The sequence below is a fragment of the Pelodiscus sinensis genome, chromosome 2, assembly GCF_049634645.1.
Source record: "Pelodiscus sinensis isolate JC-2024 chromosome 2, ASM4963464v1, whole genome shotgun sequence".
In the NCBI taxonomy this organism is placed as follows: domain Eukaryota; kingdom Metazoa; phylum Chordata; order Testudines; family Trionychidae; genus Pelodiscus; species Pelodiscus sinensis.
In genome coordinates, this window is record NC_134712.1 from 223,320,040 (window position 1) to 223,343,255 (window position 23,216).

Consider the following 23,216-nt stretch of genomic DNA (forward strand, 5'->3'; position numbering starts at 1 on the left):
AGGATGCAGAGATAAAATGTCTCGATGCCCTAAGTGACTGCTTCTTGGAGCAGCTGGTTCTGGAACCCACAAGGGGAGAAACAATTCTTGATTTAGTTCTAAGTGGAGCACAGGATCTCGTCAAAGAGGTAAATATAAGTGGATCACTTGGAAATAATGTTATAAAATTTAACATCCCTGTAGTGGGAAAAACACCACAGCAGGCCCAACACTGTGGCATTTCATTTCAGAAAGGGAAACTACACAAAAATGAGGTTAGTTAAACAGAAATTAAAAGGTACAGTGGCAAAAGTAAAATCTCTGCAAGCTGCATGGAAACTTTTCAAAGACACCATAATAGAGGTCCAACTTATATGTATATCCCAAATTAAAAAAAACACAGTAAGAGAACCAACAAAGTGCCACTATAGCTTAACAACCAAGTAAAAGCTGTGAGTGATAAAAAGGCATTGTTTAAAAAGTGGAAGTTAAATCCTAGTGAGGAAAATAGAAAGGAACATCAACTCTGTCAAATTAAGAGAAAAATATACAGTAAAACCTGTGTTATCTAGCATGCCCAGGGGATTAGGACATGCCAGTAAATTCTGATTATCGGGGGGGCAGAGGGGAAGAGGAGGGGAGCAGGAACCATGTGGGGGCTATGGGGAGGCAGCGTGGAAGCTGGTGGGGGCCAGGATGTGGCCTGCTGGGGGGGGTGGAAGCCAGGGGGTGGAAGGCAGAGATGGTGGGGGTGGGAGACACAGGGGAGCTGGCCTGCTGGGGGTGCCAGGAGCTGCGGGAGGGAGCCAAGATTCTTCCGGCTTGCTTCCGGCTACCATTTGTCCCTCCCCCAGGTACATGCTACACGCTCGTCTGAGGAGCAGTCTGGCACTTAAATGACCAGTTGCCTTTTTTGTTTGTTTTGCTTTTCCTGGAGTCAGAAATTTGCCAGTTTCTACAGTTTTCCGGATGCTTAATTTCCAGATATTACAATAAAACCTGCACTAAGAAAAGCCAAAAGGGAGTCTGAAGAACACCTAGCCAAAAACTCAAAAAGTAATAGCAAAAAGTTTTAAGTACATCAGAAGCAGAAAGCCTGCTAAACAACTGGGACCACTGAATGATCAAGATGCTAATGGAGCATTCAAAGACAATAAGGTCATTGCAGAGAAACTAAATGAATTCTTTGCTTCAGTCTTCACAGGCAGCTGTGGCTTCAGTGGGGGAGACCCTGCAGCTCCCAGACGGCAGGGCTGAATTCTTGGAACCTGCTAGAAGTTATAGTGTCCACGATTTCTGTGATCTCCATGAAAAAAATCATAGCCTTACACATGGGGCATGGGCAGGACTGGAACCTTTATACCAACCCTTCTAGAATCCAGCTGCAGTGTGCTCTGAGAGCCCAGCTGTGCTCTGCCCAGTCAGGGGACCAGATACCAGCATCTCCTCCCCCCCGCTCAGAGCCCAGCTGCACCGAATTTCCTGCATGCCAACTTCTGCCTTTGGGATATGCTAGGAACCCTCCAGCTCACGCCTCAGAGCAGTGTCTTCTTTCTGCAAACCAGGTTCTAACAGATCCAATAGCCCCTACTTTCAGTCAATACCACTGCAGCCTATTTCTGCAACTCTGCATGGAACTTTAAATTTTCTCAGGAGTAACAAAACCCTACATGAGCAATCTTAATTATTTTTGTTTTAAGTACATGCAATACAAACATCTTATGGCATAATCCTAGTCAATAGTGATTAGGAATTTGTCTGAGACACTGCATGGAACTCACGCAGAGTTCCAACAGCATTTGACCCTCACTCAAAAAAGTTAAGCTTTTTTTCTTTCAAAAACTTCCTGTTTACAACAAAAGTTAGCCTACTACAGATGTCTCAAAACTGTCAAAGGTCTAGTGCATAAATATTGTCACTCTCACATCCCAAATAGTGCTACAAAGATACTGTCAGATGACTGAACTATCAAAAAGGGTATTTTGCTATACATAAGTAGGCTCCTGTTTAGGAAGTTCAACATTGTAATGAATCTTCCTTAATAAAGACTCAGCCTATCTTATTTAGGCACATGTAAGTACCTGTCAAAACCAATCATAAAAATAAGACTGAGGAGGTTAATGCACTAATGAATCAAATTAGAGAATTTCTTCATACTCAGAATACAATCAATGGAGTACTGAGGTTTAGATAACAAAATGACAGCATCAGTACACATTCTTTCAACAACAGTACATGGATAGTGATGTGACTTATTAGAGAATTTAATGCAAGGTTGAACCAATGACAAGACCAGGTCACTGAAAACTAAACCCTATCTCAAACCTTAAAATACTACAGTACACAACTAAATGATTTTGTTGCAAACTCTATAGCTACATATAGTTAACCAATTAATTATCTTGAATAAACCAAAATGTTTCAAAGATTTTTCAAGTTATTTTCATTTAGGACACAAAAACTATATTCTACATCCTTACCTGAAAACGTCTTGTTACTAGTTGTGATATTTATTTTAAGAGATGTTTACAATACATATTCCATCACTTCTTCTAATTTGTTGTAATTATGTTACTGGATTATTAGTCACCAATTTTTATTTTTAAACAAGGAAAGACTTTAAAAGGCAACGTTACCTCACTTCTTAGATCACTCAATTCCACACAGTTGTCAGCAGGTTTTAAATGTCATAAGTAAGATTTGATTGTAATATCACTAATTTATTTTTGAAAAATAAGGTCTCTAGTAGAACATAGCAATTTATGCTCTTGTACGATAGATATGCAAAATGCTCCTGTCAAATATTTAATGTTCAGACAAATTCATTTGGTTTGAATAAAAGTAATATAAAACCAAAAACTAAGAAGTATGTTTCTTCCTAGAAAGTTGATATAATCCATTATGCATACATCTCACCCAGTCAGCATGACTCTGGCTCAATCTTGTGAATCTTTAACAGAAATAGCATTGGTGAGATACGCATAGAGACATTTTTTCAACCATGAGACAAGGAATGAATCTCCTATGAATTAGGGATCACCACTGTAGCAATAACCAATACATTTCTACGTTAGCTGATGTGGCAAACAGATCAACCTTTGGGACCATCCTTGAGCTAAGAATATTTTATAAAGGACACAATTTCAGTTCCTACACAATTCAAGAAAAAAAATTGTTTTCTGAGGTTGCCTGCTACTATATTCTGAATATATGTGCAGTAAGAAGCGGAGATGACTATGTATTAGCTAAGCACTGGCTTCCAGAGGTTTAGTGCTTCTGCACAGGGAAATGAGAAATGTGTACCTCCTGACAGTTGATATAAAAGGATTTTAGACAGTTCTCAATTCCAAAGGATTGATGTGGAGAAGCTGCTCTTATAAATAGCATTTTCCCTGTATCTTGGGAGGTCAAAGATGTAAAAGTAAAGCATTTGATGGTATCACTACAGTAGGCAGAAACTGCAAACATGTAACATTTCTGAAAGTTTTGGTTGTGTTCTATGACCAGTTGAATGGAATTACTGCCCTGCTAGATCGGGGTGGGCATTAATTTTTGATGGGAGGACACTTCAAGGTTTTGGTAAGTGGTCAAGGGCCACACTTTTCTATGGAGAAAATGTGGGGCCTAGGACAGAGGTGGATGTAGAAAGGAGTTCAGGGTAGGGTACTGGTGTGCAGGAGAAGGTATGAGGTGTGAGAGAGTTTGGGTGAAAAAAAGGGGTTACTACCTAGAGCAGGGGATTGGGGTGCAGGGTCCAGGAGGGGATATGGGTGCAGGAGAGGATTCTGGACTGGGGAAGGGATACAGAAGGGCGCGTGGGACCTGGGAGGGAGTTGTGATCTGGGAATGAGGGGTAGAGAGGTATTGGGTGGTGACCTGGGGCAGGGAGTTGGGGTGTGGGAGGAGATGGGGTGCCAGAGGCAGGCTCTGGCCAGAAGGCGTTTAACCTAGGTGGCTTCTGGCCAGCAGCCCAATGGGATGCCGTGCCAGGCTCCCTACTTACCGCAGCCTCGGAGTGGTTGTTCCATGTGCCTCTCTGTGCTGCACAGCTGTGGGGAATCTACATGCACTGCCCATACCCCCAACGCAATCTCTCAGCTCCCACTGGCTAGTTCTTGCAAATGGGAGCTGAGAGATTGTGACAGGGAAGAGTACACAAAGGTTTCCTCTTCCCCAATCCCCTCACAGAGGGGCAATGGAGCAGTTGCTCTGAGCCCTGGGGCTGCTCCCTCCCTGAGGGTTCCAGCAGGATGGCCACAGGCCAGACTGAAAGGCTTGGAGGGCCATATCTTGACTGTCCCTGAGTTAAGGAGTTGCTCCTCTTAATGATTTAAACATAATAAAACACCAATAAAATTGACTTTTCCCACTATTACACAGCAGAACCCCGTCTGTCACATCGAACTGGGACCAGGGCCAGTTCATAGCATCAGAAATTCAGATAATCAGGAGAATAGGAAAGTGTGAGTCTGCAGTGCTGTTTGGTAGCCACAGGAGGAATCGCCTGCTTTTGACCCTGTGCGCTAGTTCCTGGGTTAATGTGGAAAGCTGCACAATAGAAGGTTGGAAGAATGGGGCTCCATTGCACACCACATCATTTGTAATGATTCTACAACATTATTATATTCATATTATACACTGCTGCCAGCAACACTCTCACACATCCTCACAGATCCCCAACCTTCCTAGACATGGGGCAGGTAGCAAAGGATTGTTACAGCCCGCTGACAGAGAATCAGGAACTACTTAGAGCCAACCAATGCAGAGAAGCAGAACAATTTCCCAGGCAAACAACTGGTTCTGGCTCATTTGCTGGGTCTTCAAAAGAACAAGTTTTGAGTCTCTTCCCTGTCACTGCTCATCCCCTCAGCTCATCCAAACAGCAGAGAGATTCTCAGGAAAAGGGAAACAAAACAGAAATTCCAATGTTTCCAGTGATAGGGGACAAAGGTCTAAGTGGGAAAATAATTCTCCCAGTTTAACTTAGTGCCTTGCATTTGACCAGCACCATGACCACCAGGCTACATTAGCACCAAGCCTCTCACAGGCTCTTTACCTTCTCTACAGGGACACCTGTCTTCCAGTTCAATTAGTTCTGGGAAAGGAGAATATAGGCAGTCCCTGGGTTACGTACAAGATAGGGACTGTAGGTTTGTTCTTAAGTTGAATCTGTATGTAAGTCGGAACTGGCGTCAGCCACTGCTGAAACTGATCAGTTTCAACAGCAGCTGAATCTGGACACCAGTTCTAACTTACACACGGATTCAACTTAAGAAACCCAGGCGTCCCCAAGTCAGCTGCTGCTGAAACTGATCAGCAGCTGATTCCAGGAAGCCCGGGGCAGAGCAACTCTGCCTCGGGCTTCCTGTAGTCAGCCCCTGGTCAGTTTCAGCAGCGGCTGACTTGGGGACGCCTGGGGCAGAGCAGCTCAGGTGCTGCTGGGTTGGTACAGTAGCGCGGCCTCTCCGCGGTGCTACTGGAGCAACCCAGCAGCACCCCAGCTGCTCTGCCCCAGGCGTCCTGATTCAGCCACTGCTGAAACTGACCAGCAGCAGCTGAATCAGGATGCCTGGGGCAGAGCAGCTGGGGTGCTGCCGAGTTGGTACAGTAGGGGACCCGGCAGCGCCCCAGCTGCTCTACCCCAGGCGTAGGCAAGAAAAGCCTGGTCTGCTGGGGGGGGAGAGGGAGGAGGGACACTAGCTGCACCCCCCCCCCCAGCAGACCAGGGAGACACGGGTGGCGGGCGTGCTCCGCGGCTTTGCTCCCTGTCTCCCTGGTCTGCTGGGGGGGGGTTCCCCCCCCAGCAGACCAGGGAGACGTGGAGCAGCTTTTCTCGCCCTGGAGGACGGGGGCGGCGGGACTGCAGCGCATCTGGGCGTCCCGCCGCTCCAGTCCTCCGGGGCGAGAAAAGCCCCATTCGTAACTGCGGATCCGACATAAGTCGGATCCGCGTAACTCGGGGACTGCCTGTACTCCAAAGAGGCTCCTGCTCATGCTCATGTTCGTAATCCTGAATCCTCTTTCAGTCCTCAAGGGCAGACCTCAAGGAGACTGAATCCCTACAGCAAAGCCAAAAGGGTCTCTGAGATTGCCCCTGCCCTACAGCCTGTCCTACCTGGCCACTGTCATGCATACTCCGGAGGCGGTGACCTCACAAACATCCTTTAACCAGTAAGCTGAGGCTCTGCAAAAGGCCTTGTGATGTCACGACCACACCCATGTCTGCCCTGCTGGGCTAGTGCCAGCTTCTGGCCAGCCATGGACATCTGGTATGTTCAGTGGGGGAAGGCTTTGCTTTCCCAAACCACCAGGCATAGCACCACCCACGCTCCGCCCCCACAACACCTGCTGTAGGCATTCTGGGGGGTGGAGTGTTGCTGCCCTCCCACTGCTCCAGGGCTGGGGAAGCTGGGGCCATGCCATGTGCCCTCCACCCTCTGCAGGGCTGGGCTGGGCTGAGCCACGCTGCACAGCACACTCTCCTCCTTCCCCCATGCTCTGGGGCTGGAGAGATGAGGCTGGGCCAGGCAGCATGCCTCCTCTAGGCCTGGGCCATCCTGTGTGCCCTCAGCCCCCCGGACCGTAGTAAGCATGCGCCAGCCTGCTCCCTCTCCTTCCAATGGTTGGGAGGGGGGAGCGTGCACGTAGCATGCTGTCCCACCTCCCTGTGAGAGCCTGGACCTCAGCATAAGGGGCAAGGCCTTCACCAACAGCACATGTGACCAGCACCTTTGCATGTTTGAGCTGCTCCGCCTGTGTCACACCCACTCACTCAATGTTAGTTCTGGAATCAAGCAGGCTGCACATGGAAACCATCAGTGGCTGCTCAGTGCCACATGCAGCTTGCAGAGATCTGCAGACTGTAAGGCCAGAAGAGACTGTTTGATCATCTAATCCAAGGGTGGGCAATAATTTTTGCAGAATGGCCACTTCACAAATTTTGATATGTGGTCATGGGTCAGCTCCTGGCTCCCCAGAAAATGCAGGACCTCAGGCAGAAGGGGTGAAACTGGGGGCTACACAGAGACGTGAAAGAGACACTGTGTGAGACAGACTGTGTCACAGATTGAGTGTGTGTGACAGTTACTATGTGAGTGTGGCACAGACTGGGGTGTGAGAGACAGGGATGCAGAGTGTGTGTGTGTGTGCTGGCTAAGTTTCTGATAGAAGAAATGATCTGTCTTCCTCCTGCTCCTCTCTACACTCTGACTCATTAACCACACTTCAGAGGGGAGCAGCTTCACTGATTGTTTCTCTCCCTTTTTGCAGAGATGAGGTGCAGGGGAGCATTCCCCTCATCTCCTCCAGCTTTCCCCCAGCTCTGCGCAGTTAGCAGGAGAATCCTGGAAGCAGCTTTGCTGCAGGATGGAGCAAGGGGGTGTGGGGGGGTGGAGCCACTGACCACATGCTGGTGACTAAGTATGCATGCTCTGCTAATGAGCTGGGCAGGCAGAGAAAAATGCTGGATGGGCTGGATTCGGGCCCTGGGCCTGATTTTGCCCACCCCTTATCTAGATTGTGCTTGGTGCTGCTGTGAGGGCAGGGGACTGGACTTGATGATTTCTCAAAGTCCCCTCCAGGTCTAGTATTCTATAATTCTATGTATTTTGACTTTAGAAGAGATTACTACCTCACAAAATTTTGCAACAAGAAAATAATATATGCATGGTCCCCCTTTTGTTAACTCATGTTGGCAATCCTTTATTGAATTAGTAATCCTGTCCCTATTCCTTCAGGAGTTTTTAATACCTTTCACACAGAAAAAGTTAAGTTTCCAGATCTGTATTTTTCTAATGTTCTCCAGGAGATAAGAGGCAAATTAAACACTCTACAAATCTCCTGTGGCACTCAAAGCATAGTGCACTAGGTTTCCAGTAAAGGCTTTTCTCCTGTTTCCTTGGCTATTTTCTTCAGAATTGTAGGATTTAGTGTATCTGGGTATGAGGCCTCTGTAACAGCCACCAGGCAGATTTGAACCTGGGACCTCTGAGCTTAATATAGGAGCCTCTACCCTTCCAGCTAAAAGCCAGCTGGCTCTAGCCCCTACTGGAGAGGTCTCTTGTTCTTATCTGTTTCTGTGGTCCAGGTGCCACTGCATAGGACAATGAACTACACTAGGGCTACGTCTACACTGGCCACAATTTCCGGAAAAGGGATGCAAATCAGGTAAGTCAGGATAGGGAAATCCGCAGGGGATTTAAATATCCCCCGCGGATTTAAATAAACATGTTCGCCGCTTTTTTTCCGGCTTGGGGAAAAGCCGGAAAAAAAGCGCCTAGACTGGCACGATCCTCCGGAATAAAGCCCTTTTCCGGAGGATCTCTTATTCCTACTTTGAAAAGGAATAAGAGATCCTCCGGAAAAGGGCTTTATTCCGGAGGATCGCGCCAGTCTAGACGCTTTTTTTCCGGCTTTTCCCCAAGCCGGAAAAAAAGCGGCGAACATGTTTATTTAAATCTGCGGGGGATATTTAAATCCCCCGCGGATTTCCCTATCCTGACTTACCTGATTTGCATCCCTTTTCCGGAAATTCTGGCCAGTGTAGACGTAGCCTTAGGTGTGTGGGTTACACCTGGTTAACTTTTTTTATATCATTCTAATTGTTTATTAACTATTCTATTACCTACACCTGCTGGTGTTATCAACCATGTTTTATATCCTCCTACCTCCCTTTGGAAAGAGTTTTATCCCAAGGTCTTCTAAGATCTGCTTCTTTAAAAAATACTATAGACTTTATTAAAGTCTATCATTAATATATTTTTAATTCACTTCCGAATTTTTTTAGCTTCTAGTCTTGCTACTTCCTTCTTTTGAGAAAGCTACTATTTTGACAACTGCAATAACAGCATTCATTGCTGCCACAAATAGTAACTATGCAATTGCTGGTACAATTGATATGCCTGGCCCCTCCCTCCTCTGAACAGATACTTCTGTGGTGCAGACAGCAGAAGCAACAAGACAAAATGCTGAAGATTTAAATCATCAGATGTTAAGCAGTCTTCATTATTACTTTAAAAATAAGAAAAAGGGGAAGAAGGGTCTCTACTCAAGACTGGATCTAAAGGAATCAGCTCAAGAAATGAAATGGTTAGAAACAGGGTGAACCATGCAGCTTTATTGCTAATCACACAGCCAGCTCCTGTAGCTTGTTTGGAATTGAATAGAAAGTGTTGCTTCTATGTGTAGATGAGTCCTTTAAAACCCCAGCAGTCTTTGAATAAAGACTGCAACTGAGTTTTGGTATTTTCCTCAATCTTCCCATCATCCTTCCTGATACAGGCAGTCCCCGGGTTACGTACAAGATAGGGACTGTAGGTTTGTTCTTAAGTTGAATCTGTATGTAAGTCGGAACTGGCATCCAGATTCAGCCGCTGCTGAAACGGATCAGTTTCAACAGCGGCTGAATCTGGACACCAGTTCCGACTTACATACAGATTCAACTTAAGAACCCCAGGCGTCCCCAAGTCAGCTGCTGCTGAAACTGATCAGCAGCTGATTCCAGGAAGCCCGGGGCAGAGCAACTCTGCCTCGGGCTTCCTGTAGTCAGCCCCTGGTCAGTTTCAGCAGCGGCTGACTTGGGGACTCCTGGGGCAGAGCAGCTGGGGTGCTGCCGGGTTGGTCCAGTAGCGCCAAGGAGCGGTGCTGCAGGACCAACCGGCAGTGCCCCACCTGCTCTACCACAGGCCCCAGGGCTTTGCTCCACGTCTCCCTGGTCTGCTGGGGGGGGGGCACTAGCTGCGTCCCCCGCCCAGCAGACCAGGGAGACGCTGAGCAAAGCGGCGGAGGACCCGGGGCTGGACCCGCGGCCGCTTCCAGATCAGTTGGAAGCGCCGCGGGTCCGGCCGGGTCCTCCGCGGCTTTGCTCAGCAGACCAGGGAGACGCTGAGCAAAGCGGCGGAGGACCCGGGGCCAGACCCGCGGCCGCTTCCGGATCAGCTGGAAGTGCCGCGGGTCTGGCCCGGGTCCTCCACCGCTTTGCTCCCCGTCTCCCTGGTCTCCTGGCTCCCCCAGCAGACCAGGGAGACGGGGAGCAGCTTTTCTCGCCCCAGAAGAGGCGGGCGGCGGGACCAGGCGTCCCGCGGCTCCAGTCCTCCGGGGCGCGAAAATCCCCGTTCATAACTGCGGATCCGACATAAGTCGGATCCGCGTAACTCGGGGACTGCCTGTATTGTAGATACCTAATAATATTATTCTCCTAATGCCTAGAAACCTAACAGGGGAGGAAAGAAATGTTATGAAACAAAGTGCAAGACACACGATAAGTCTATTTACTCAAAATAAGGCATACATTAAACCAAAATAAAGAACTTAACATTAAGTAACATGACCATGGCATACTGCCTATGTGCCAAGTGGTGCAAAGGAATTATTAGAAAATCCTGAGCTTTATATCTGAAAAGAAACCTGCAGATTGCAATATTGGAGAACTTGGATGGTCCAATCAAGACAGCAGACAAAAGTAGGATACCCAGTTGAGATGTACCCGGGAGAGCTACTAGGGATGTTAGATACTGGGTAACTGACTAGTCATGTAACCACAGTATCAGAGGCAGCAGAGCCAAGTGGAAGGGGAGCCGATTCATTAGGGGAGCCAGTTTAAAAACCAGCTTCCCTCATGGATTGGCTGCCTGCCATCATGCACTACTGCCTCTGATACAGAGGCAGTAGCAAGGGGTGGCAGCAGCCCCCTCTCTATGGGGGGGGTCTAAGCCCCCCAAGCAGAGGAGCTGTTCTGCATGCTGTGGAGGAACCTCTGTCATTGGGAAGTTCAGAGCCCCTACAGACAGAGGCTGCTACCACAGAGCAGCATGTGCCTGTGGCGGGCCCAGGATCACTACAGAAAGGCTGTTTCACACCAGCCTCCCTGCTCTCCCCATGGTCTGCTGCTGCCTCTAATAGAGGCAGCAGCATGGGAGGGAGGGGTGGGAGGCAGCATCATGGAGACAGTACTGGGGTGAACCAGCTTTTAAGTCAGTTCTCCCTAGCACCATCTCCTGCTACAAGGCAGCAAGGGGAGGGAAATGCAAGTAGTCAACGAAATTAACTGATAAGCCTAGACTTACCGGTTAATCATCTAGCCAACTACTCGTTGACATCCCTAAGTGCTACCAGGCTCTACCATACCACATCACAGCTGGCAAAACAACCTCCTAGCATATACTAGCCACCAGCATAAGTTACTGTAAACCCAGGGTTGTTCTCACTTCATACCGGAACCAAACCAACCCCCAGCAGTCCTGGGGGAAGATGGAATATAATCACCTTGGCCTTTCACCTCTCCTGGGTCAAAGCTAGAGCCCTATTTGTTTTAATATCATAACCAAAGTCATCATTACCATTTTCAAGTGTCCACCTCCAAATGATAAGATTACTCTTAAAAATGCACAGGTAGAGAACTGCTGGAGAACAGGAAGCAGAGACTTACGTTATAATAAAGACTACCATGATTATGACATCAAAACATCTCTCATCTGGAGAATCAAACTTCCTAGTCTACTCTTCTACTTCAATAGACAAAGTTTCATTCAATAGCATATTTAATCTGCAATAATCTAAACAAATCATAATTTTGACTGAGCAAAATGTTTTCTCTTTTTTGCTGATTATTCTGAACAATGTTTACATTAACTTTAGAAAAACTTGTTTACTTTATTTCAATGTATTCAATTGCTAGTTTCCCATCACATCCTTCATATACAGGCATGTTGAGTCTAATTCAGTCCCTAGTCAGGCATTAGCAATATTGAGCAGCAATTTTCATTTTTACTGTGAGATTAAAATGGAAGAGCCACCTAATGAATTCACCTATAAAGACCAAAATAGATGTTAGCCAACTTAAAAAAATAAAAATGTAAAAGAAAATCAGGTGACGTTTGTCCATATTCCAGAAGTTCCCACTCCTTAGCCATTCATATCTCCAACTAGCTCTGCTTATTTCTCCAGTTACCAACAACTACCTATACTTCCCCACTAGGCTTCTAGACACTTACAGAACTTTGTTTTCTATTAGGTGCTAGAACGTAAGTGTTCTCAAACTGTGTCTCTTTACTTTAAATCAATTTTCATTCGCATATTCAGTTTCAATCTTGATGTTTCTAGCACTGGGAGATTTTCAGAATATATTGTAGTTTTATTAGTTCAGAATGACAGAAGACCAAAAAAAAAAAAAAAGCAAGCACAGATCCGGGGGGGGGGGGGACGGGACGGGACGGGACAGAAATCCTTCTCAGTTTCTCCCTTACCCCTCCCCAGGAATGGAAATTCACAACTATACCTTAGTAAGGCACTTTGAGCCTTGTTAATAATTAAAACACATCACTATGCACAAGCAGTTATTTCAAAACTCTTATTAACCCCACCTTCCCCCATTTCATTGCCCTTACTGAAACTAAATTCATTCAATATGCTCCACACGGTCAACTTCCTTCCCTTTTCAGTTTTTACCTGTCTCATTTAAATCTCTAATACAGGATGAAGTGACTGTTTCACATATTCTCTCCTTTATTTCATCTTCTATTATACTTTCTGACTTGCAGAATCTCACAATCTGGCATTATTCCTTCCCTTGTTTGTTGATGTACACAGTATTAGAAAGCAGTTCTAAACCAGACTGCCAACACTTACTGTCAGTCTTATTTCCTCTACCAAATGTAATTTATTCTATGTCTGGTCAATTAGTCTCATTACTATCACTATGGAAATCACACACTTTTAAATATTTTTATATTAGCAGACTTACCCGGCATTGCCTGGGTCCTTCACAGCAGGGAATTTTTAGTGTTGGGTGTGGGGGGAGGGAGGGGACACAAGAGTGAAGCATACGGTTGAGAAGGGGCTCAGGGCAGGGGGTCCCATCTAGCATGGACCTTTTCTTTCCCACCAGCTCTCCTGTATTAATACATTTAAAAGGCTGGTGCACAGCAGGAGGGACCCAGGGCAAGTTGGGAATCAGCTGTTCTGGCTCACACTGGGTCCTCTCTCTCCCCCCCCCCCCCCCCCCCCCCCCGCATTTCAGGCTCTTAATACATTTAAAAAGCAGAGGCACAGCACCTGGGACTGGGCACAAGCCGGGAATCAACTGATTCCTGGATCATTCCTGGTCCCCTCTACCCTCCTGCTTCTCCTGCCCCCCATGGAGAAGGTGCTGGAGGGAACCAGCTTTTAAGCTGGCTTCTCCCAGCACTAGTTCCTGCTCCCCCCACTGCCTCTGATTGAGTTTTTGCTTATCAGATAGTCACTAGTCGACTAGTCGCTTACATCCTTAGTATCGACTACACAATTAGCCAATTATTTGCCTCAACATCCTTAATTCATGATAATTTTTTTAAGTTTATCTTTTTGTGACCAAATCATGGGAAGAATTGTACATCATGTGTACATGCTCAGAAGCACTTCCTTTCAACAAAGAATCACAGTTAAAATAGTCAATTTAATCTGAGAAGTATAAGTTTACTGCTAATACACTGAATATTTCACTTGAGCCCTCATCAAGTATTTAGTGTATTTTCAGCTTAAAGGGCAAGGAGTTGTATATTCCACTGTATCCTCTTGTCTAGAATGCCTCATACACAGAAAAATAATGTTCACAACTGAAGAAAACGTGTTTTCTGCATTTCATATAATCTCTCCCCCCCCCCCATATATATCATACATACCAGATTTGTCTTACATGTTCTATAATTTCACAGAGATTTGCTTCTCATCATTAGAGAGGCAGAGTTTCCTACACACCACCTCACTTTTGTATCTAGCCAATTGACAGCTCCTCTGCTTTTCCATCTCTTCAGAGCACATCAAACAAAGGACACAGCCAGCACGGGAACTCACAGAATTTCCCCTACTACACATCTTAAAATGTTCAAGTTATTTGGCAGTGGGGAGCAGTAGAAGAGACAAGACACAATGTGAAGAACCTGACAGGACTGCGGATGAGACAGGATTCAACCCCCTCCCCTCCCCATGTTTGCACCTTAGGAAGAAAAATGACACATCATGAATGGGAATCAGCAAAAGGACCATGGACAAATGAGATGGAAAGAATTTTAAGAGGTATGAAAAAAATTAAGAAAAAGAGTGGGGTAAGAGAAAGGAGACTAGCAATATTTACTAACCCACAAGTTATTTGTACTTAAGAGTTTACTATATTTCTCTAACAGATATGTGAAAGTTTTAAACTTGAAGGAAACATGATTTAAACCGCTTTGTAATCACATCTGATGTGTTTTATATGTGAAGTTGTTTTATTTGCTACTTACTTTAACATTAGAGTGGAGGTGGGAGAGACATTTTGATCTTTTCTGTTAGGACTAGTAATAGTGACAAACCGTACCTGTCCAGTATACAGGATGCCAGCAAATACAACAGTCCCTAAGGAGATCTGCAATCTGTTTTGAGTTCTGCCACCAATTTCCTGTGTTATCTTAAGCAAGTCAAACAGCTTCTGTGAGTTACTTTATCTGTATCCATGGAGATATTGATGCTTACCCACCATTGTAAAGAAATCTGAACCTACAGATTTTCTTTAAAAATTCATCAAGTTGTCAAGTCTGTTAACTGGTGTATTATCTAATTATTAGATTGTTGACTGAGAACTATGAGACCTGGATGAGGTTACTGACTTTTAAAAAATATATATTTACCAAAAAAAAGCAGGACAGGAAAGGTTGGGTTGTTAGGGTGTTACAGCCAAGGGAGTGTGATTTTTGATAGTAAGGTATCATTAACGTTGTATTAAAATTTCTGCTTTAATCCAGTGACTTTAAACCCTATCTCCTTTTAGCTAGTTGTAAGAATACTTACATATCAATTGTGTGCAACTTCATTAACAGAAAGTATCATGTTTGAAAGTATAGATCTAGAACTACCGATAAAAAGCTGTAACGTAAGAGACCAAAAAGCTTTTGACTTTACTCCCCAACGTCTGGATTTAGGTGATCTTTAGACTCAACATCATTAGCCTTCTGCATTAGCTATTTAAAGATGCAAAGCTGTTTCCTGAGTCACATAATGCCCCATGCCAGTTACACCTTCATTATTAGGCTCTCAATTTTAAACTCACATGAAAACTGTGAATCTGGCTACTTAAATTCCTTGACAGTATGTAGTTACAACAGTATATCTCTTGAAGAGTGATACAACACTAGGCAAATGTTGCTGTTTGCAATGGTAAAATATCCAAACAGCACACACAAAAACTCCCCAAACTCAACAAAAACCAGAAACATTTTCTTGAATTGTTTTTGAGGTACCAGAACCCAAGCACTTAAAAGCTTATATTTGCTTTTTATTACTACAGTACATTAAGCATAGCCACTTCTTAACAACAGATCTTGTCAGGAAAACAGAATGGCCCAAATCATACAGAAATGTGTTGCGACTTAAGAGACACCTCTATTATGTATTTTGACTACTGCTTAATCAATTGCATCACTGATCAATAGGACACAAGCTACACCATGCAAGATCAGCTGTGCAGTCATCTTTCCTTCTCTAGAGAAATATTTAATGCAGGCAGTTGTCTCACGTTTTCACAGTTACACAGCGGGGGAGGGGTGGGAAGGAGCGACGTGTACATAACACACATACACACCCAGCCACAGAAGAGCTCAAAGCCATAAGAAGGGAAATACTTTCCTCCCACCCACCCGCTGCAGCACCAGGGCATATCAGGAACAATACGCTCGCAGACATGCAAACTTTTATGGCTCTGCCCAGACGCAGTGATCATGTCTCGGCTTTCCTCCTCCTTATAATCAGATTAGCGCCGCACGGGTTCCGCTCCACGCGCCGCTATCGCCGATTCAGAGGCAGGGCAGAGCAGCTCGGCAAGCCAGCGCCGCTTCCCCGACTTCCCCAGCTCGCGCGCTGGCTCACACTCTAATAGCCAAGCTTTCGAGGCAGGGGAGGGAGGCTCCATTGGCTGCGTCTAGCGAGCCTCCCTCCCCTTTACAGCAGCCGCTGCTGCCTGACACTCACCCGGGCTCAGCGAGCCGCATCCGTCCCCAGCAGCTGCGGCCAAGGCAGCCGCCGATCCCGCCACCGCGCTGCCCTGCGCCACGGCGGGTCACGGCAGCTGCGGCCGCTGGAGCGGGCGGCCGGGCAGCTCCATCGCCCGGAGCCCCCCGCCAGCCCGGCACCGGGCGCCCCACACCCGCTGTCACCCGCGGCGCCGCGTCACGCGTGGACCCGCCAGGCGCCCCCGCCCAGGTGCCGGCGGGCCGGGCAGCCCCGCGCTTACCGAGTGGTTGACCCCCCACATGAGGACGCTGAGCAGCGGGTCGCTGGCCCGGAACAGCTTCACTTTTTGCGCCACGAAGTGCTTCTTCTTGGTCTTGGTCTTGCTCGCCATGACGGACACGATGTTGCCGGGGGCCGCCATGGCGCAGCCGAGGGGAGGGGCGGCTCAGCGCCCCGGGCCCGGGAGAGGCGGCTGGCGCTGCACGGGGGTGGCGGGCTGCCTGCCGCGGGATGCCAGGCGCATCCTGGCCTGGCCGCCTGCGCCGCTCGCTAAGCCTGCCCCGCCTCCTCCCCGGGGCTTCCTCCGCCTGCCGCGCTCTGCGTCAGCCCGCCCCGCCCCCAGGCGGGAAGGCTCAGGGGCAGCGTCAGATTCGGCTCGCTCGTTGCCAGGGCGCGTGCGTGAAGGAGCCGAACATGCGCACTGGCCGCGATGAAGCCGTCGCCTTCACTCTGCCCTCAGTCTCGGCTCCGTGAAGCGGTAACGTCGGGCTAAGGGGGGAGCCCTTAATAAAAGGGGGAGCCAGGGCCTGGGCGGAGTGGGGCCGTTGGCTCCATACGACGCCCCGCCACCGCCTGCCTGAGTCGGAGCAGGGGTGGGACGATGCACCAGGACTTAATGGGACTTGTCCGCGAGCACAGCTGACGCCGACTCTATTTGACCTGCAGATCCAACAACCGCGGACTCGCCGCCTTTGCAGTCTCTGCAGAAATCCCTGGTGGCAGCTCCTACGTCCCCCAACATTGTCCACAGACTCCTGCGCATCCTTACCTCTGCCTCTCCCCGCTGGAGTGTGTGTGGAGTAAAAGTGGTGCCTGCCTATAGGCATGGCAGCCAATATTTCTGTCCATTTCCTTTCTCATTTTAAAGCGCCAATTCAGTTAATGGGTTAGAATGTTTGTATGATAGTGTCCTTTTTCATATACACATTGGTTTGGGTTTGTTTAACTGTGGTGTGTGGGGTTTGGTTGGTTGTTTTTGGAGAGTTTTTTGGTACTGCCAATTCTATTTTTTTTTAATAATTAAAATGTATTAGTTCACCACACATACTGCAGAATATACAACAGTATTTAAACCACCTAGTAGTTGTTAAGTATACACAGTACCACAGAATGGAGAAGTTCAAGAAAATGAACTTTTCTTTAATTGTGTAAATGAACAGTAAGCACCCCATTATTCATAGTTTCAGTGAAACTACAATAATTACAAATGTACAGCAAGCACTGCATAATTAATGTTTATTTAAAAAGCAGTGTTAAATGTACACCACCAACACTACACAGTTCTTAACAGCATCCAAATCTTCAGGGCCAGAGCACAGTCAAGCACAGCACATTAACATGGCTGACCATCAGTGTTGTTTTTTGTGATGGTATTGCCCAGTACACAGTACCGGAACCTCCAGATGCAGTACCTGCACCTCCAGTCAGAGCTCAACAACTTTTCCCCTGGAGTACCAGCACCTTTTTTTTTTTTTTTTGTTATAAAAAAAGGACTGGTGACCATTAATGTGCTTTTTAATGCCTCTCTCAACTGCATGGTTACATGTTGAAGTATTTGGGTCTGGCTGTTCAAATTCAGCAGACAGCTGCTCGCTGTTTCTCTACCTTCCACCCCAGCAGCAACTTTTTTCCCAAATATTATACAGGACACAGCAGGCTGCTATAAACACTTTGGATATTTTTCTCATGGAGATCCAATCTGCTGAGTAAATATTATCAATATCCCTTAATTCTACCAAAACACATTTATCTGTCAGTCTGCACCTGTTGGCTTGACGTTTGAGTCAGACCATAGTGCTGTCAATTTGGTTAGTATATGGATTCTTGAGCCAGGAGAACAATGCTCAGGCAAGAGCCTACGATATTTCAACATTGCCAGCCATAATCTGCTGATGGTAAAGCATGTCTCTGCATGCACCTTTTCAAATAGCCCTGTGTTCTTAAAGATGTAAGTATCATACACTTTCCCTGGCCAGCCCGCACAAGAGGAGAGCCACCCATTGCAGCACTCCAATAAGAAGCTGGCCAGCTGGGGCACAACACAACAGTACCTGTAAGAAACTTAAGTTACTTTCACCCCTGCCTGTACTCATATCTGTGAAGCATCCCTAGCGAGCCACCAATGCTTGCATAACCATAGCAAAGTGGCCTTCTCTGTTAGTGTACTCTGTACAAGGAGGCCTCCTTCCAAAATAAGGATACGAGTGCTATTGCCTGCCCCCTCTCCCCCCCCAGGACTTAAGAACCCCTTTGCTGCAGATCAATTTACTACATCCTGCACATTGCCAGGAATCACAGTCAATGTTCATTTCCTTGGCCCAGACACAATTTTCTACCATCTGCAGCTGCTTCTTGAACATGACCAATAACCTTTTTGCTATGTCTCTTTAATAGTCTGTCCTCAAAGAAAAAATCATCTCTCCCAGTATTGCAGTTCTTCCTGTGGGTCTGAAAATACTGGAGGATTTTTTGTCCTGCATTTGTAACATTCATTAAAATAATGCAGAGCTGTGCAGGCTGTGTGCTTTTGTCAGGAATGGTGGACACCAAGAAGGGCTGCACAAGTTTGCTGGATTTTTTAAAAAGGAAAGAAAATGTATGGGATATAGATGGTGGTCTAGCTTCTAGAAATCCATAAGCAAATAATTTCTACCCCACAATGCACTGTGAAACCTTCCCAGAAGGCATTGTACCATACAGCAGCAGACAGCACACTGAGATGCCTACCTGTGGTGTACTATACTTTGCATTGATACAAGCACTCATAGTTAATATATGCAACACTAATGTAAGCAACGAGTTATGCACAAATAACATAACTTTTTCAGCTTTACACCAATGTTACTTGCATTGACAAAAGTACCTTCCAATATTGCATTAAGCAATATGACCAATATCTCTCATGTGAAGCATTCATCACATAATATATTCACACAAACATATCCTTTTACTCTGATGATAGAGCACACAAGCTCAGAGAAATGTGCCTTGCACTTGGAGCTGAAGGTGGTGAGGTTTGTGATGGTCTTTGCTTTCTGTGGGAGTTCATTCCATGGTCTGGGACTAGTTTCCAAGAACACCGTGATGAGCTTTTTCCTTATTGTAGAACATTCTCTTGTCCGAAGGAACAGAGCTGTTAAGCACAATCTTCATTTCCATGTCTTTTTAGATATCCTGGGCCCAGGTCATGGCAGACCTTGAAGATAATGACCAAGACCTTGATTCAAATTCTATAGCAAGCCAATGGAGAGTGGAGAACAGTTTGTATGTGTTTGCAGTAGCACTGTTGCTGAGGAGAATAGTAATAGAGATGTAGCCATATTAGTCTCGTCTTGCTGATACAAAAGACAGGGCTACCATCTTGTTAGTCTTTAAAGTGCTGCATAGTCCTGTCTTTTGTTTGCTTAGGAGAGACACTGCAGTATTCTGTACCAGTTGGCCTTTTCTAAGCCGTGAAGCCTTTCTGGCCAGGTATAGTCCAGACTAGAGGTAATAAAGGTATAACTGAGGGCAATCATTCATGTGACTAGAATGAGACAGCAAACAGGAGATGGCAGAAAGTCTTACTTATGGATGCTGCTAGATGACAGCATAATGTCAGCAAGCAGTCCAAGGCATTCCTAAACTATAGATTTAATTAATCTATTGTGGGTATGTATCTTCAACTGTACCATGGCTTCAGAATGCTTTCATGTGCTCACCAACATATTCTCTATTCTGCTCAGCTTCAACTGGTTCTTCAAACATGGATTGGTCTCCTCCAAGCACTGGGTCATCTTGGTTGTGTAAGGTCATATGTGGTGAAGGATAAGTAGAGTTGTGTTTCTTCTACATGTTGCTGACAAATGAGGCCATGTCATCTGACTAGCTCACCTAGTAGCTGCATGGAGATGCTGATAGAATCAAAGAGAGAATTGATCCTTTTTGGACTTTTTGGACTATACAAATGATCAGTATAATGGCAGAGGTAGATTCCCATTGCTACTTCTTGGATGCATCCTTCAAAACACTTTAGTGCATTGCCCTGAGTTCTGCCACCTCCCCCAGGTCAGACAGCAGTACCTTATGGTCAACAGAGTCAAATGCTGCAGAAAAGTCCAGAGGATATCAATGAATGTCTGCCCTCTTTTCACTGACAGCAGATTATCAGTGGCACCAAAGTGAATTCAGTTCCTTGTTCTGTCTTGAATCCAGATTGTACTTGGTCTTGTACAAGTTGGGATTGTAGTTGGCTTTTGGCAAACTTTTCTTTGAGCCCGCTAAAAACCTGAAGGTTTGATATGGGCAATAATAGTTGGCTAGAACCAGTGTATCCACTGTAGATGTCTTTCATGTTGGCTATGCAATTATGTGTTTGAAGAAGGAGGATAAGATTCCTCCCTTGAAGGAAGCATTGTCTGATTTGGTCACCAGCTGTCTGATTCTTCCACAAACCAGGTAGGGCATAGATCAGATTCAAAAGTCTTGAGCTGAGACTCCTTTAAGGTTCTCTTACGGTCCGGAGTTTCATGTTGAGTGAATGTACTGAACTCTTGGAATGAATGGTATGCAGGTATCATAGCCCCAGATTGTTTGAGAATCCTTTCCAAATGTGCATGCCCTTTCAGGAAGTAGGAGTGATAGTTCTTTGGAGCTGTTAGTAGTGGGTTCTGATACAGACTGTAGACATTCAGGATTGGTGTAGAACAGTGGTTCTCAAATTTTTTGGCCAGAAGCCCACCCCGCTAAACACAAACCTTTCCATGGACCACCAGCCCAACCACCTTTGATGACAAAATGCCTTCATTTATCTTTAAATACCTTAAATACTAAATTATTCATATTAGGCCACTGGAGCATAAAAAAGTAAATATGCAGGTGTAACATAAGGGGGTGTATATAATTGGTAAAAGAGGAAATATTATTATTAAATGATTAAAAATCATTAAACAGATCAAGTGCTTTAATTTTATGTTAGTTTACCAAACTTAGTTTTAAATAAAGTAAAACATCAATTTATGTCTAAAACAAAAGGTTTCAACGTTGTCTTTATTTATGGCAGGGATAGGGAACCTTTCTTGACCCACAGAAAAATCAGTTGGGGCCACACAAAAGTTAGAAACAAACAAAAACAACAAAAACCCAACCCTGACCGATGTGGCTCCCAACTGGGATACCTTACTCCCTTCACATTCCAGCCCTACTGGGGGGGGGGGCTAGGAAAAATGGAGGTTCAGAGCTTCTCATGAGCCAGATCAACTCTTCTGGGGTCCCAGGGCTAATAGATTTTGTGGATCCCCCTAGACTCTGGGGCAGAGCCAAAACTGAGGAATTCAGTATGTGGTAAGGGCTGCTGGGGAGCAAGATGGGGATGAGATGCAGAGTCTGGGCAAGAGGTGGGGAACAGGAGGGGGTGAAGATGCTAGTTTTTGGTGGGAGGTCAGGTACAGGAGCGGAGTGGGGTTCTGTCTGGGAGGTTGGGTGCAGGAGCAGGCGGGGGGGTAGGGGTCTGGGCAGGAGGTGGGGGTGTGAGGTCTGGACAGGAGGGAGGGTGCATGAACAGGGTAGGGGTGTGGAATGTTGATGGGAGAGAGTGTCTGAGGGTTATGGGGGTGCAGGGTCTGGGGTTACCTGGCTCCATGCACCCTGCCACTCCTAGAAACTGCCTCCCCCTGCTGCTCCCATTGGTCATGATTCTGGCTAATGGGAGGAGCAAGGAAAGCCTCCAGGCAAGCTATTTCCTGTGCTGCTGTTCCCTCAGTGGAAGGGGGTGGGGAAGAGTAGCAGCATATGGAGATGCTTCCTCTCTCTGAGCCAGATCCAGCCCATGAGATCTGGTGTTGCAATTGGGAGAGCAGGGCTGGAGGACCAGCACAGACTCCTTGCTGCAGAGGGAGGGAGAGGCCAGCCCCAAGCCCACAGCCCATCTGTCAGACAGGTAGTCTGTAGACCACTCTTTGAGAACCACTGGTGTAGAGTTTCACTTGTAGCTCCTTGGGTTGAGATTTGGGAGCTTTCAGTGGGGTCTGAAAGGAAGATTCTATTTGCCTGAAATATAGCCTCAGAATAGGTTTGGAGGAATTAATTGTGTTTCATTTTGTCTGTATCAGTCTTTGTTTCACTCTTCATCTGGCTCAGGATATTTTCTTTGGGAGCTTCTGGGTCCTTGTCTCCTCTCCCCTCCAGTATTGTAGAGATGACTGGCTGTCCCTGTCAATAGTGACTGGTCAGAGTAGATTGAAACAGGAGAGGGGCTGTCATCTAACCAGCCAAAGAGAATCTGTTATTAATCATAACCAATTAACCAACCTTTAAATATGCCTTGTTCCTGGTGACATTAGTTGCTAAGTTTTGTTTAGCATATGAACATTATTTCTAACATAGTGTGACAGGGTGGCCCCCGTCTACCCCGGTCCAACTCCCAAAGTCCCCGTTCTGTTGCGGTGGCTCCGGGGAAACGGCGGATCCAAATGCCTTTAGCGGCGGGCAGGAGAGGGGGAATAGGGGGGTCCGGGCCCTCCCTCACTCCCGGACCCCAGCCCAGGGCCCTAGGATCAGGGTCGGTTAACCCTGCCCTGCTGGGGGGGGGGGTGCTGGCCCGCAACTCACCAGCACGCCGGCTCCTTGCCCTGCCCTGGGCTACTTCCTACTTCCTCCTTTCGCGGGCCTCCTTACCCGCCTCACGGCGCCACTTGCTGCCGCGCTCCCGCAGCGCCTGCCGCTACCCCCGTGCTCCTCCGCCCCGTTCCGCCTCGCCCTGCTCCGCTCTCCCCCCTCCTCCTCTGCTCTCTCCTCTCCCTCTGCTCTCTCCTCTCCCTCTGCTCCCCTTCCGCCGGCGGCCACCGGCATTTTGAAATCCCCGCCCCTGGCACGCCGACGTGGTTACACCCCACGCCGCGCACCTGGGCTCCGCCTCCTGGCCCCTCTCCCCCCAGCCCGCAGCCGACGGGGAATCCCTGGCGCCGTCGCCCAGCTGAGCGGCGGCGGCCGAACATACAGCGCACGTCTTCCTCGGGGGGGGG

General features: G+C 46.9%; 1 protein-coding gene and 1 long non-coding RNA gene across 2 annotated transcripts in view; both read right to left on the reverse strand.

Moving 5' to 3' along the window:
- The window catches only part of PIP4K2A (phosphatidylinositol-5-phosphate 4-kinase type 2 alpha), a 208,592-nt gene extending 192,079 nt beyond the window's left edge, over positions 1-16,513 (reverse strand). Inside the window, exon 1 of the mRNA XM_075922509.1 lies at positions 16,217-16,513. Coding sequence (XP_075778624.1) covers positions 16,217-16,357 — 141 coding nt within the window. The 5' untranslated portion in view covers positions 16,358-16,513. The remainder of the gene's footprint in view (positions 1-16,216) is intronic.
- A 5,410-nt stretch (positions 16,514-21,923) lies between these two features.
- LOC142826846 (uncharacterized) lies at positions 21,924-22,990 on the reverse strand. The gene is made up of 2 exons (XR_012901110.1): positions 22,804-22,990; positions 21,924-22,404 (listed from the first exon to the last, which is right to left on the reverse strand). It is a non-coding gene; the product is annotated as an uncharacterized LOC142826846 (long non-coding RNA).
- Positions 22,991-23,216: the final 226 nt, after the last annotated feature.